The 15361-nt window shown below is 38.3% G+C and overlaps 1 protein-coding gene across 1 annotated transcript in view; it reads left to right on the top strand.

Annotated features, from left to right (window-relative positions):
* Nucleotides 1-14864, top strand: part of Cftr (CF transmembrane conductance regulator) — a 142080-nt gene extending 127216 nt beyond the window's left edge. Inside the window, exons 24-27 of the mRNA XM_057770020.1 lie at nucleotides 6317-6406; nucleotides 11050-11222; nucleotides 11803-11908; nucleotides 12995-14864. Of these exons, the coding sequence (XP_057626003.1) occupies nucleotides 6317-6406; nucleotides 11050-11222; nucleotides 11803-11908; nucleotides 12995-13195 (570 nt within the window). The 3' untranslated portion in view covers nucleotides 13196-14864. The remainder of the gene's footprint in view (nucleotides 1-6316; nucleotides 6407-11049; nucleotides 11223-11802; nucleotides 11909-12994) is intronic.
* Nucleotides 14865-15361: the final 497 nt, after the last annotated feature.

Below are 15361 nucleotides of genomic sequence, written 5' to 3'. Positions count from 1 at the left end.
ATTTTTGAACATCTTATAAATAGCTAATAAAGAGAAAGAAGACAAAGTCCTCATATACTTGATGTCGAAGCTAAGGGGTGCTTTCCCTTTTTTAACTCCTCTTGGAAAGTACGAATTATAGCATGTTTTTCCTTTCCTGGAGTTTGATCTTTAGAAGGACATAAAGAATGAAGAGTGAGCTGAATACATAAGAACAACTAAATTTTTTTTGACTTTTTCATCTTTTCTTGTGTCTAATATCTCTCCTTACAAGGTCATACTTCTGAATATCACTCTCATTTTGAACTAGTGTAATGTTCATTGGCCACTGGTTTTCAAACACATGAAACAGATACTTTGAAACACATCGCCTGTCTCATACAAGGGATCCTGAAACATTATCTGTGGTCTCAATCTACCATTGGTTTTAGCAGTTCCTGGCAGGTGCTTGTTTTTATTTGTTTTGTTTTTATACGTTAGCATCTAGAAAGCCATCTCATGTTGTGAACATTCAAAAGAGCCTCTCTCTTGTATTCTATTTTGGCTTTGAGTTTTGAGTCAAGAAGAGGAGACAGTGAAGCTAATAGTTGGCATCTCATTGGCTTAGACATTTAGAGTACCAAGATGAAACTGTTCACTGACTGTAGACCTTGTAAGCTAATGAACTAATGAGAAACAATTGTTTTAAGGCTTCAGTTACAAATTTGGAAGACTGGAAGCTCTTGTAAGTAAATGAGTAGAACTTTTATTTTTGTTTTCATTTATTTTTATTGTATGTGATGTGTGTGAGAGGAAGGGAGAATGTGTAGGTGTATGCATGATAGGACATACTTGCAGAGGTCAGAGCACAAATTTCAGGAATCTGTTCTTTCCTTCCTCCATGGCATTTGGAGATTACATTCAGGTCATGAGGCTTGTGTGGCAAATGTTTTTATCCACTGAGCCATCTCCCTGGCTCCTTTTCTCAGTGGTTTGGAAATACGCAACATTTCTCCATCACTCTCAGCACAGACAGAGTCGGGACATCTTTTGCTTTGGGAGATATCAGGTCGCATGTGTGGATATAAACAATGAAAGTGTGGGGCAACAGGTGACAACTTAAAACTTACCATATGAATTGCTAAACTTTGTTTTTATAACTATTTTATAGACTTTTTAGTTATAGCAAAAGAACAAAATACTACTTGTCTTTGTTGTGCCACCGCAGAGTTCTGGTCCAACCTGTAAACTTGTAACGAGGAACTCAAAACGATGGTCATTGTCATATAGCAGAGATTAAAGCAAAAACTGAGACAAAATGAGAAACTGAAAATCAGTAACTGAATGTAGCTGTCTGTCAAGGTTTTGGGTAGTGCGGGGACAGTGATAAATGCCCAGACCCCAAATCTGCTAATACTGCTTCTAGGACCTCAGTGTCCCTCCTTTCCCACTGTTTGTCTCCTGGTTCTTTCCTTTTTCCTTTCTGTTTGCAGCAAAGATGTAACTGTTTGCTGGCCAGACTTTATTAATTGAGGATTTTTTTTTCTCTACCACTCCCAGCATTCACACACAAATGGGATCTCAAACCTTGTTTGTGAATTTATCCTTGTACTTCTGATGTTTCCTGATTTTCAAATTATCTGCCCTTTTCTTTCATTTGCACTTAGAATTTAAACACATTGTAGATATTCCAATAAAAATGGAAGTAGAATTACAAGAAGGATAATAGAAATATTAAATAATTTTCTTCTGAAATTTTTTTCTCTGTTGTAAGACATGTAACAGAACACCTTGCATAAGAGGAATTCATAAATACACCGTTGTATGCTGATTCACTAACCATTTCTGTCTCTCACTTGTGCTTCTGTCAGCATTTGGGCTCTAATCAGTATAATCTTAGGCCGTTTGTTTTGTTTCTCTGTGTCAGTCTCCTTATTTGTAAAGTGGGTATAGTGATAATAACAATTCCTTGTACCTTTGTCGGAACTGAGTGGAAAGTATTTAGACTCCTCCTTTCCACATTGTATTCTGTGTGTGCTAGTTATCGTTATCATTTATTATTCTATGAGGAAAAAGTCATGCTTCCTCTGTCTGTGTATTGGACTGGGGCTATGTCCTATAAGTGTGAATAAATTAGTGTGGACAGTTGCACAAAGAAAGTTGTAATGCATGCATGCCATGAGGTGTCATCAAGTGTATAGGTTTAGAAAGATTGAATACATGGAGTTGCAGGTCGGGAGACTATGAACAAGCAAAAGGACAGGTCAGTATGATAAGAAAGAGAGAAGCCTCAGAGGAAATCAGAAGTCAGGGAGTTTTCTAGCAGCTAGAGGCTGATTCTCCTAGGGTAAGAAAGGACCTGGAGAAGGTATGGTGGAACACTGGCACATACAGAATGGACTATCAAATGATCTCACTGTGATGTAAGTAATTAGAACTGACTGAGGTAGAGAGTTGGACACAGTGCAGAATTCGAGGAAAGGCATAAATATAACTGACATGTCCTATTTTAATAAATACAACACCATTCAGCTATTTCTGATACTAAAATTCAAAACCTTTGGTTATATACTTTGATTAGAACAACATTTTTATCTTTGAAAAGGTTTATACTAAAACTTTGTGACATGAAAAGTATTATAACTCACTGAATGGATTTCCGGGAAACTGTACTTCTACTATCTTACATGCAATCTTTTATATTTAAATAAATGACATGCACATTGACAGTATAATGCTCTATGTTTGTTATAAACTGTTAATAGTTCTAAATAGAAATATATTCTTCATAATTTTCTAGCCGAAGGATTTTCTTTAGAGCAAAACAGTGTTTCATTTTAAACATTGTAATGCCCTGAGAATCATGAAGATTCATCCTGGATGGGTGTTGACTCTACAGAAACTGCTGCAGAAATGATGAGAGACTTCAACCACATTAATAACTTCAATCATTTGGGCCACATTTCAAGAGATATATACATACACATATATGTATGCAGGGACGGCCACTTCTCCCGTGTAGTTACTTTATATTAAATCCACTCACTACATATACTGAACTGCTTTTTTTCTTTTCATTTGGCATCTAGTACTAAAGCATAGTGCCTGTTGCAATGATAGACCAGCCGTGGGAAGTCAGTGTAGGCACAGCTGCTTCTACAAAGTTGAGGAATGGAGGAGTCAGTTTCAGGGAAGAGATTAGTCATCAGGTGAACAATGGTGATCTCTTTGTTCTGCCTAGAGTCTCAAGAATTGCTCTTTATACCATACATGACATTAAATAAATATCAAATATTTGCTTGCCCTGACTTTTCTTACTAGTGAGTAGTTTATGACAAGACCAGCAGGGGACCCTGTGATTAAAAGGTTCAGGTGCATTTCTTTGGTGCATGGACCTGAGAGTGCCATGGTGGCCAAACCATGCTTCTTCCCAGGGCTGTGACTGCTGAATTTGTAGAACAGAGAGAAAGAACTTCGGATGACCTCCAAGGACCTTTCAGGTATACAGAGGGTTTTGCGGGCTGTTCAAACAGTTTAGGAAACATAAGCAAGACATGTGCTGGCACCGTGACAGCCAGCAATTGCCAGGCTCTCTTTGGATTACAGGAATGGAATGTCTGGTTGCATACAACTGAGTTCTAACAGAACCAGTTTGTTCAGTCCATTTTTCTTTAAAATTGGATGTGTAGTTTATAGACAAGAAATTCTCAAGAAAAGGCTTCCAAGATTTCTTAGTTGTAATAAACCACTACACCTAAAGCTTTTAAGATTCCTAAAGACAGCTTACTTCATAATTTTGAATGTGTATCTGTTTAAAATAGTTAAAATGTCATAAATTTAATAATCTAATATGTGTATTATAGACTTTTATGAATAAAATCTAGGCTTTCTATTTCTGAATCAGCTATGAGCCATCATCGCAGATTCAATGGTTTGTTAGTGTTAATACTTCAAACAACTGTGATACTTTCATGTTGCGTCACATATGGTAGATCTCTTTGTCTCTGTCTCTCTTTCTCTCTCTCTCACACACACGTTCTCTCTCTCTGTCTTCTCTCTCTCTTTCTCTCTCACACACAACTTTATTAACCAGACAGTAACTTACAGAAATTAACCTTCACAATTGGGGAAAAGTAACATTTACTCTGACTGTGATTATTTTGTGCTTTCACTTCTCCACACGCTCATCAGGCAACTTTTTTGAACTTATACAAAGCGTGCATCTACAGTAGAAAGTAAAGACATGGCCTTCAAGGGGATGTGAGCATTTCAAATCAAACATTCACAGATATACACATAACCTTAGTTGTTTTCTTTGAGACATGTGACCTACCAACATTGGCCTCTGCCTTCCTATGTAGCAAAGGGTTACCTTGAAACCTTTATCCTCTTGTTTTCTAACTCCTGGGTGTTGGGTTTATGGGCACATGCTACTGTGCCCAGCTTATGAGCTTGTGGGATCAGACCCAGGTTTCTTGCAAATTAAGTATTCTTACCAGCTGAGCAACATCTCCAGCACCTAAGCTTAGTATTATGTAAGTATAAGAAATAATTAGGGAAGTTTGTTTGGTTGGATGACAAAGAACAGTGCCCCTACAAAATGAAATTTAATTTGAAAAATAAAAGATGGAGCTTGTCATGTGAAGCATGGATATACCCAGTTGAGAAAAATAAATTATATGAAGAAGTTAAGAAAGTCTGTGTGGTTAGACCAGAATGGTGTCGAAAGGGTCGTAAGGATTTTGTGCCCTCAGTGAAATAGGAAATTATTGAAAGTTTTCTAAAAGGTTAATGAAATAAACCATTTCCATTTATCATGAATTATTTGAATGCATTGTAAGAGAAGCAAGAGTATAAAGAAGGGCCGGGCGGTGGTGGCGCACGCCTTTAATCCCAGCACTCGGGAGGCAGAGGCAGGCGGATCTCTGGGAGTTCGAGGCCAGCCTGGTCTACAAGAGCAAGTTCCAGGACAGGAACCAAAGCTACAGAGAAACCCTGTCTCGAAAAACAAAAAAATAAATAAATAAATAAATAAATAAAAAAGTATAAAGAAGGAAACCAGTTAGGAAGCTCTTTCAGTGACACGGAGAGAGGGCGGTGTGGACTACTCAGTGGGAACAATTGAGAAATAAGTCTATTTGACATAGTGTGAGGATAAAATAAATGGCTGATGACTCATTTCATTTAGGTGGATTGAGCAGTGAGATTAATCATGAGTTCCTCCCAGTTCTGAAGATGCCATGTTGTGAGATAGAGATGCAGAGAGAACAAGATTAAGATATAATTGCTCTGTTTTTCAAAGCATGGAAATGAGACTGGCTTTCTGTTTGTAGCCAAACCATAACCAAACTACCAATGTGCAGGCAACATCCCCTCTAATAACTGTCTGTTTTGAAGATAAAACATCTTGTCCACTCCTTTCAGACTTCTAGAATAATGACACTATTCTGTTTGGCCAACAGAATATATATTCAGTGTGCTTCAACTGAACATATAGCTCTTTCAAAGTTACAGAAAGGTAACCAGGAGAAGAAAATTATTTTAGATATTTGCATCAAAATTATTTTGCCAGTCTTCAGTGTGTACAGAAAGGACTAAATATTATCTTCTCAGACATTGCTTATTGTACAAGATCCCTCGTTAAGACAGTGATGTCATTTTAAGCACATGGCCCACCTAGGTGGAAGTGGTTCTGCGGTGGAGCATCCCAGTGACGGCCACGCAGTGCCGCTCCCACGCCTGCAGCGTCCATGCCTTTTAACAAACAGCTGATCATGATCACTGATGAGTTTCTAAGTTGTTCTTCCTTCTGTTTCTCTCTGTTAATATAAGTAAGATTCTGCACAAATCTATAAGCTAAATGAACATATATGTTTGACTAAGTTTCTGTATATTAACTAGGTTTTACAATGAATGTCTGAATGTTCTTTACATGAACAATGTCTTAGTTCATCAGTAAAATCCAAGGAAAATATATTTGAAAAAATATGTTTTTCCTGGCAATTTAATTCTAACTCAAACACATCGTGTTTTAAATTTTTCTAATTATACATTACATTTGCCTATAATGAATATGAGTAAAAGAAAACATTCCTCTCTCTACAATATACACTGACTTCAATTTCCATATCCCAAAGACATTGAAATTAGAAAAAAAGTCCAGAAAACATTTCAAATGCTGCTGCATTTTTTTTTTTGCTTTAAAAGTGATATAGAAGTATTACAATCTAAGAAAACTAAATACTGGATATGTGGATGTCTGTTTTGTTTAATTTCTTACTTGAAATGTTTTGGAATAAAGAGGAAAAAATAAGATATGTAGGTTATTCATACTTTCTAATTTTTTTTATCATTGTAGAAAGTATTTATCTTCTCTGGAACATTCAGACAAAACCTAGATCCTAACGGAAAATGGAGAGATGAAGAAATATGGGAAGTTGCAGATGAGGTAAGTACATTAAATGAAATAGTTCTGAAGAGGCAGATCATACACAAGTGTAGGTGTGTGTATGTTTTGCACATCTACCTGTGTATGTATGTATGAATACATTTATGTGTGTGTACATAGTTTCTAATATACCTGGCATATTCATGTTTTGAATGAGACTCATACCTCTTCTCAAGGGAGTGAGAACTTACTGTATAGGCTGTTCCATGCTGCTGTCATAAAGTTCCATAGACTCAGTTGTTCATAGACAGGATGGATTTATTCTCATCGTTTTTGAGACTGGGAAGTCTAGAGCTAGCAGACACTATTTGTTGTCTGCTGAGGCCCTACTTCCTGACAGTTCAGAGATGTACTTGCTGTGTCTCAGGCAGTATAAGTGGTGAATGAACTCTCTGCAGGCTCTTTTTTATTAGAATGCTAATCCCATCCATGGGGAACTTAGACCCCATGACTTAATCACTTCCCAAACTTCTTATCTCTCAGTAGCACTGTCTTGGACATTAAGATTTTAACATGTTTCTGAAGGATTTACACATGTAGACACCTCACTACTCCCCTTCAAAATCATGTTTTTTTCTTATGAATATATTACTCCATCTCAACAACCCTCAAAGTCTTAACGCATTCCACTATCAGTATACAACTGGAATTCCCAAAGTCTCAACCAAGCCAGCTCCACAAGGCTTTGGCCTTTAGATTTGCTGTATTGGCATTCCACCATTTCCTGTTCTTTGGTCATTGTTGCTCCCTTGCTGTTTTCTGCCTCGCTCCAGAGCAGATCTTGCCAGGAGCTTTGAAGCCTCTGAGTGCTAAATGCTAACCCCTTGAGTAACCAACCCTAACCTTCCCCTAATAAAATGCACTGAGATTAACTGTTTTTTCATTATCAAGGTTTCCTTATTACCCAGCAAATGCAAGGTTTCTAAAGAAAACATTAACTAAATTGTGACAGGCTGTAAGATCCTTACTGTAATTTTACAGGGTGAACTTTAAGAATGCAATGTACTAGAGAGAACTTGGGAAAGAGTGTATAGACTGTATAAAACTTGCAGGTATTGCCAAGTCTCCATAAAATTTGCAGGGAAGCAGGATCATAAAATCATCTAAAATGTTAGAAGATACAGTTAAGACTTTGGATTCCAATATAATACAGACGGTCACATGACTAGATTTTGTCTATCAGTCCATATTTAGTTGTATCTTTTCACTGATCCTCCTTTTAAATTTATGTTCATAAAGATGTTGCTTCCGATCTAAGCTTAATGTCCAGTGGTTTGAACAAGAGTGACAAGTTTTTTGTTGAAGAGACCACAAAGAAACACAAAGCACCAAGCCCTAGCCTATGGCAGTATGAGATTTGGTTTAAAAGACACAAATCCTAGACTTTAATCCTTTATGGTTGATAATCCAGTATCTACCAACAGGGACATGTTGGGGTGTGTCAGCCTCCTAAGACACTAGGACAAAAGTCTAACCTTCCTGGACTGGTTTTAGGGCAGATCCCTCCCCTATACAGCTCTGGAGCTCCTGTATCTCCTCTGCTCAGCACCCACCCTGTACCCCTCTATTGCCTGTTGCACAGAGTACCTGTTGTACGTTGCGTAAAGGACCTTTGTGACTTGATCTTTACCACTCTGCTCTCAGCCCCCTACCTTCCCTGTGTCCTATGATTCTGTGAATTTCAGTTTTCTTTAAAGCACAGGCTGCTCTCTGTTCTGGTGTGCTTGTTGCTGCTGCTTTTCGCTTGCTGTTCTCTGTACCTGAGAAACCCTCCCAGGCCACCACTCCTGTTTCTTCTCATCATGCAAACCTTTTGCCACACATCACTTCTTTCTGAAACCCATCTGACCCCCCAGCTTTGGGAAAGGAGACTTTCCTAGGCGTATACCATTCCTGCAGTCCTTCAAAATTCCCTACATTGGATCAAAAAATTCCCCAATTGATTACTCCATATTTCCTATGTGGCTGCAGGTTCACCAGGATTATGGTATCATACCCAGTGCTCTGTGGTATTTGTCGTGCCTGCAGTAGTTGAACCCATGGGAGCTGTTTAATACATACTGAATGAATGATTGAATAAATGAGGGATTCCTTTATCTCATGTAAAATGTATAATGAAAATATACTTATACTTGATGCACAATATGTATTATCATCTTCATTCCAGTAACAAATAGCCTTGCTAGCATGACTGGTGAATGCCCAAAAGAACAGCAGCCCTGAGTTTGGGCCCTCTGTTGTTCCAGTCTGGTCATCTACCTGAGTGATCTTGGCATTTGACTCTTGCTATTAGGATGTGGGTTTTTTTTTTGTTTGCTTTTTTTGTTTGTTTGTTTGTTACATTATTTTTAAAAGTTGCCATCTTTACACATTAGTAGTCAAGTGAACTGTTATAGAAACAACAGTGGCCTTTTAAAGTGGGAAATCTGCTTTGGAAAGCTTGCAGAATGTAAGCAGAAGGCAGTGAGGATATCTATTTTTAAGCTGCCCACTAGCAACTTGGAGACAAAGCACAATTCACATTTTTAACTTTTAAAAAAAGTATCATAAAACAAACAAACAAAAAAACCCTCTGGGCGGTGGTGGCGCACACCTTTAATCCAGCACTTGGGAGGCAGAGGCAGGTGGATCTCTGTGAGTTCAAGGTGAGCCTGATCTACAAGAGCTAGTTCCAGGATAGGCTCCAAAGCTACAGAGACACACGGTCTGGAAAAAAAAAGACCTGCAAATACTACTGAATAATTTGGTATACGTTACTGATTTGTCTAACCATATTTGGAAACTTTTAACTTTGCAATCTGATGGGGAGTTACATATTCTTTAAGATTTATAGAATACAGTTTATAATGTCAGAGCTAAAACTAGTAGTAATTCATTTATATTTAAGTTTTAATGCATAAAGACTGTTTTGTTTGACTATAGCATTGGAGGATCACAGTAGAGAACGAATGAATGAATGAATGAATGAATGAATGAATGAATGAATGAATGTATTGAGGCTGAAAGTGCTGCTAAATGAAGAACACATAGTTACTTTCAAGTAATGTAGAGGAAACAGACATTCCACAATACAGGATGCCTGTCTTAGGGATAATCGAAGATATTTAAAGGGTATTCAGACTTGAGCAGTAGGATAAATCCTGAGTATGTTGAGATGTAAAGAATTAAAAACTAATGCTGCTGGGCACAGCAGTAGGTGTTGAGATGGAGAGGGGGTGGTTCAAGATGTCTTTTGGGCCACATGAGAACATTTTATTCATCCATGAAAAGAACAGAGAAATGATCCACTCTCAGATCTGCATTTTAGGGAGATCTCTTAAATATTTCTGTGATGAGTTGACAATTTGGCTCATTGATACTTGCAGTATGATGCTTAATAAATGATAGAGGCCCAGTCAAGGTTCAGTGTGTTCTAACTGACAAAGAGAAAGGTTTCAGAAAAAACTGGGAAAAACTCTAGGCTGGAGATAGGCAAAATCATTAGCTTAATAGTAGATACCATATAAATAACCAAAATCTAAAGACAGGTGAGTTGGAGTTGGGGTTGAAACCTAATATGCAAGGAATGAAGTTTTATATTAAAGGCAGTCTTCCTTGTCTAATGTGCCTACATTCCCTGATATCTCAGAAACCTTTTACACCTTAACATGTGTACACAAAAGGTAGTTATAAGAAGCTACTTATTTGAACTATCCATAATGAACACACATGAGCCTGACATAAACTGCAATGTGGACCAGTTCTGAATTCACCTTCAAAATCATGAGGTCTTTCTGAAGGTCATTATCTAAATCTGCCTATGTTAGAATTATATGAGTATATATCTTACCTGCACATACTAAATTCCAGTGTCCTGAAGGGCAAGAACCAATCATATCTGCATTTCTTTAGCCATTGTATATTCAATGGTTCTTAGCAAGAAGATATAATGTACATTGAATAAGTAACAACTACCAAGACATCTATAATTATGCCTTACTTTTGACAGAATTTTTGATCTTTTACTTTGCCGTATAAAAATATAAGCCATTAACTCTAAATAAATCTTCATATTTCACTCCAGCATCTTATCAGTTTCTCACTGTTTTTACAAATGAAGGACATGACTATTGGACTGTCGTGTAATTTGTAAAGCTTCCCCAGCTAGTTCTTTACCTATAGATTGAAGGTAAATGTATCATATCATGACATGTTATGTCTTCTATCCTTCCTTCTCTTGAATACTTCATCGTATACAGTATGCAATAGGGTATCATCATGGACTGAATGACTGTGTTCTGTGTCTGTTATATTTAAAACACACATTAAATCACATTCTAATCATATATTATAGATATACTTCCTTGTCATTCCCGAGCCTTCAGGAAGCAGGTATCATTGTGTGTCACTGTTGGGGAACTAGGCACTTAACTCCTGAATGAAGTATGGGGCTGAAAGAATTTTCCAGTTAGCTTAGGGAAATGAATACTGTAAACAGAGTTTTGCTTAATAAACTAAGTGGGAGCTGGAATTTGAGGGTGATGTGAAATTTAATCTGTGCAAAGTTCTGTGTATTTTTAGAACGTCAGCCTCTTGAGTGATTTTAGTTCTGTGGTATCTTGAGTGCTCCTTCTAAGCACAGTATTTTTTTTTCTTTACTACAGGTTGGACTAAAATCTGTGATCGAGCAGTTTCCTGGGCAGCTCAACTTTACCCTTGTGGATGGGGGTTATGTGCTCAGCCATGGTCACAAGCAGCTGATGTGCCTGGCCCGGTCTGTTCTCAGTAAGGCCAAGATCTTACTTCTTGATGAGCCCAGTGCCCACCTGGACCCCATGTGAGTTTCAGAAATCCTGTGATGTAATAGCAAAATAGACAAGAGTCATTGAATGTTACTTCATATTGCTACAGATTTCCATTCAGCTACTGTGCTTGTAAGTAGGGGATACAAAATAATTACCCAGGAGAAAGTCACTATTTAACATGAGCCTAAGTACTTATTTCCTTCCATAAGAACCCTGTTTCCTCCTCTGACTGGAGTCTGGAATTTTGTGCAAGCTCTTCAACCTCATGAACATATGATGAAATATTAATTATGTGTGCACACTTTTATGGTTTCCTTCTGTAGACTTTCTATTATAAATTCATCAATAGTACAGAATAAAGAACTGCAAATGAATCTTCATAAAATGTAGTTTCATTAATGCTTTCTTGCAATCATTTGTCTTATTAATGTATTAGGTACTTAGAACTTACCCCATGCTTAGAAGATGACTTGGCTAATTCTGTATCAACATAATACTAAAAGTATTTTTTAAATAAAGAACTAAATATATAGGACATTATGCATGTTGTCAAAGATAAAGACAGATAATCATTCTCTGTAATGTTTATATGGCTTTTTACTGCTTTGCTAGAACGTACCAAGTAATTCGAAGAGTTCTCAAACATGCCTTCAATAATTGCACAGTAATCCTCTGTGAACACAGGATAGAAGCAATGCTGGATTGTCAACGATTTTTGGTGAGTCTTACATTTCTTCAGTGTCTCGTTACCCTTTTATTTTAATAATCTAGTGCAATAGGTCCTATAAGTTACAGTCATGCGTCCTTCCTTCACACACATCACACATCTGCCTGCTTAGTGTGCTTGCAGGGGTCTTTCTTCAGACTGGACCTACGAAGTGGTGTTGAAATTGAGCACATCCAGAGGCATGATATTGTCCAGTGGCCTCGTAGAGCAGACATCTGTACTCCTCTTTGGGGGAACTAGTCACCATATGTACTCTTGAAGAAACAATCTGTTTCTCTCAATAACCAAACGTCCCTTGGGAGAAGATTCGGGATTGGCCTTCCTGTCAGTGGCTTTAGTGCAGTAAGAGGGAGTCCTCGTGTCTACTGGGAGGCAGGCTAATGTCCTTGTCAGCCACCTTCTCATTGTCTTTCCCAGCTGTCACAGCTCCTTGGCGGGGGGGGGGGGGGGGGGGGCTTTACAAATTCCCTCCTGTTTAACATAAAGAAGGGCCAGGGATGATGTAACATTTTCACTTCAAGGCTTTTGAATGTTCTGGAGGGAACTGCTTTTCTTACTGAACTATTGTTACTCCTAGTGTCATTGCCCAGCTGCAGCAACTAGAGGGTAGCTTCATCTTTTGTTCCACTATGGTCAATTTAGGGACTGGGTCAAGATCTCTGTTCTCTGGCTCAGACTTGCAAAGCTGCATTGCAGGCATTATACTCAGTCATGCCTAGCCAATTTGGAATTGCTAGGCCTCAGACTCAGTTTAGAAGAAGTTCAAAGTTTATGGTGCTGTATATATAGATCATCTTAAAAGTATATAAGAGATAAATCATCGATCACTCAGGTTTACAAAGCTCCTTCAGTTCTAGTTTCCTGAAGGAGTATAACACATGATATTAAATGAATTTTTGAAATTCCAATTGCAACTTTCACAGCTAATTTCATAGATGTGAAACTTAAGATATACTTGGCTCTGAATCCTGTGTTTTCTTTGGACTTTTATTCTCCTTTGGGCCTAGGTCCATTTCTGATCCTTAACTGGCTTGATCTTCACTCTCTATGAAGTTTCACTAATGACCTTTTCCCTAGGTCATAGAAGAGGGCAGTGTATCGCAGTACGACTCACTTCAGGCACTTCTGAATGAGAAGAGTCTCTTCCAGCAGGCCATTAGCTCCTCAGAAAAGATGAGGCTCTTCCAGAGCCGCCACTCCAGCAAGCAGAAGCCGCGGTCGCAAATTACTGCTCTGAAAGAGGAGACAGAAGAGGAAGTGCAAGAAACACGTCTCTAGTGGCTGGGATGCTGGGGAAGCAGCTCGGTGGACCTGAGACATTCCCAGAACCCATGCAAAATGAAAATGCCTGGCATGCCCCATGCTTCTAACCCCAGTGCTGGGGACACAGGGACCGCTGGATCCTTGGAACCCTGCGGCAAGTGATCCTAGCCCACATAGAGTTCCAGGCCAGGTACCTGAGGGACAGTTCCTGAGGAGCTTCTCTTACAAGTACACACACATGAACACACAGACACACACATGCACATTAATGGACATACACAGAAAAACAAGAAGAAGGGAAAAGGAAAGATTAAAGGTCAGACAATGCAAATGATTGCAAAATGATCACATGAGATGTTTGCTCATGGACTCAGAGGAGAAGAGCCCCACTGTGTGTGCCTTTGAAAACAGGGTGAAGCCCCCATCCCTGCATGTTAGGAGCCTGTTTTGGAAGAGAAATCAAGAACATTCCTATGGGACTGGGTAACTGGCTTCTAATAGTGGCTGAACTGTGTGAAAGGCTTCAGATACTAACGATGCGCCACTGGTGCTCTGCAAGCCACGTTTTCCCGCAGAGTCGTAGCTGGAAAGGCAGCTATAAGTGCCAACCAGGTTAGTTGTTCAACTTGTTATTCAGAGCAGCTTCATTTACATTAGTGAAGAACTTAGATCGGATGAAGTAGTAACTGGAAAGGGTGGCTTATATAGCCCATATCCCATCTTTCTTCTGTTCAAGATAGACACATGCTTATCTTACCTGCTACATACTCTATGTAGCCCACTCCAAGCAAATGTTAGAATACTATGAAAACACGTGGTGGTATTGAAGATCCCCCACTCAACATCTTGTGTTCTTGTTACCTTCATTCAGTAATAAGAGTTCCAAGATCTTGGAAATTAGGATTAAGACCATCCAGCCCTACTCCAGCACCTCTAAATGTTCTTATAATTAAAGTGTCTCTGACCTAGGAAAAGAGTCATTACAGTACCGTGCAGGGGTCAGGATACTTTCCTTGATGTGGAAATTGACACACCTATGCTCCCAGAATAGACCTTTAAGACTTCTGAAGTAAAGGAGACTTGTGTCAACACAGACTGGAGCAGCCCAGTACCAGGCCAAGGAGATCCCATGGAGACAGGCCACGGGCAGCATGGGTAGATATGTGCAGGGGATGTTCATGTGCTCCCAGCTAGCTGTGTATACTTCATACTGTCTCCACACAATTGTTGGGGAGATACTCTGACAAAGATTTAATCAGGAATTAGTTTTATATGTTTTGCTTTATAATTTGTGATGCAAATGAAATTTTCTCTGGGAAATATTTATTTTAGTAATAATGTTTTAAACTCACATGTAACAATGATGTATTTTAAGAATGATTACATAATGAATTATATTTGTATAAAATAATTTTTATATTTGAAATGTTGAATTTTTATTGGCACTAGCTATTTCTAAAAAGGGAAGTGAGGAGGACAGGAATTACAAAGACCTTCATGGAGTGAAGCATTGGGACCGATGCAACTCTGGTACATATCTATTTGGTTCTCAGACAACACATGTTCCATTTTAATGCAGCTTTGAAGAAGATGGTACCGAAAGTCAAGATGGTCCAACTATGGGCACATCAGCTTCTGAACTAAGCCTTAGAAGAATGTATTATATTTATTATTGTAATAGAATATCATGTGTCAATAAAATCCTTTTATTTGTGTGAAACTTGTCTTTCAGATATGTTCATTAGGTATGTCTCTGAAACACCTAGCTTTAGTCTCTAAGATTCATGGGACACAAATCTTCCTTTTAGATATAATCTCTTTAAGAATCCCAATTGAGCCGGGCGGTGGTGGCGCACGCCTTTAATCCCAGCACTCGTGAGGCAGAGGCATGCAGATCTCTGTGAGTTCGAGGCCAGCCTGGTCTATATGAGCTAGTTCTGGAACAGGAACCAAAAAGCTATGGAGAAACCCTGTCTCGAAAATCAAAAAAAAAAAAAAAAAAAAAAAGAATCCTAATTGAATTAGAGCACAAATCATCAAGTTAAATTTCAGTAAAATATTCATAGTATGTTTACCATTTTCATCATTTTGAGTGATAGTTCAATAGAATTTTGTAAATCCACATAGCTGTGTAATTACCACCACTTTTATTTATAGTTGATTCTTGAAAAACTATCTTTA

Source organism: Chionomys nivalis, chromosome 1 (assembly GCF_950005125.1).
Source record: "Chionomys nivalis chromosome 1, mChiNiv1.1, whole genome shotgun sequence".
Classification (NCBI taxonomy): Eukaryota; Metazoa; Chordata; class Mammalia; order Rodentia; family Cricetidae; genus Chionomys; species Chionomys nivalis.
This window is presented reverse-complemented; position numbering and strand designations above follow the sequence as displayed.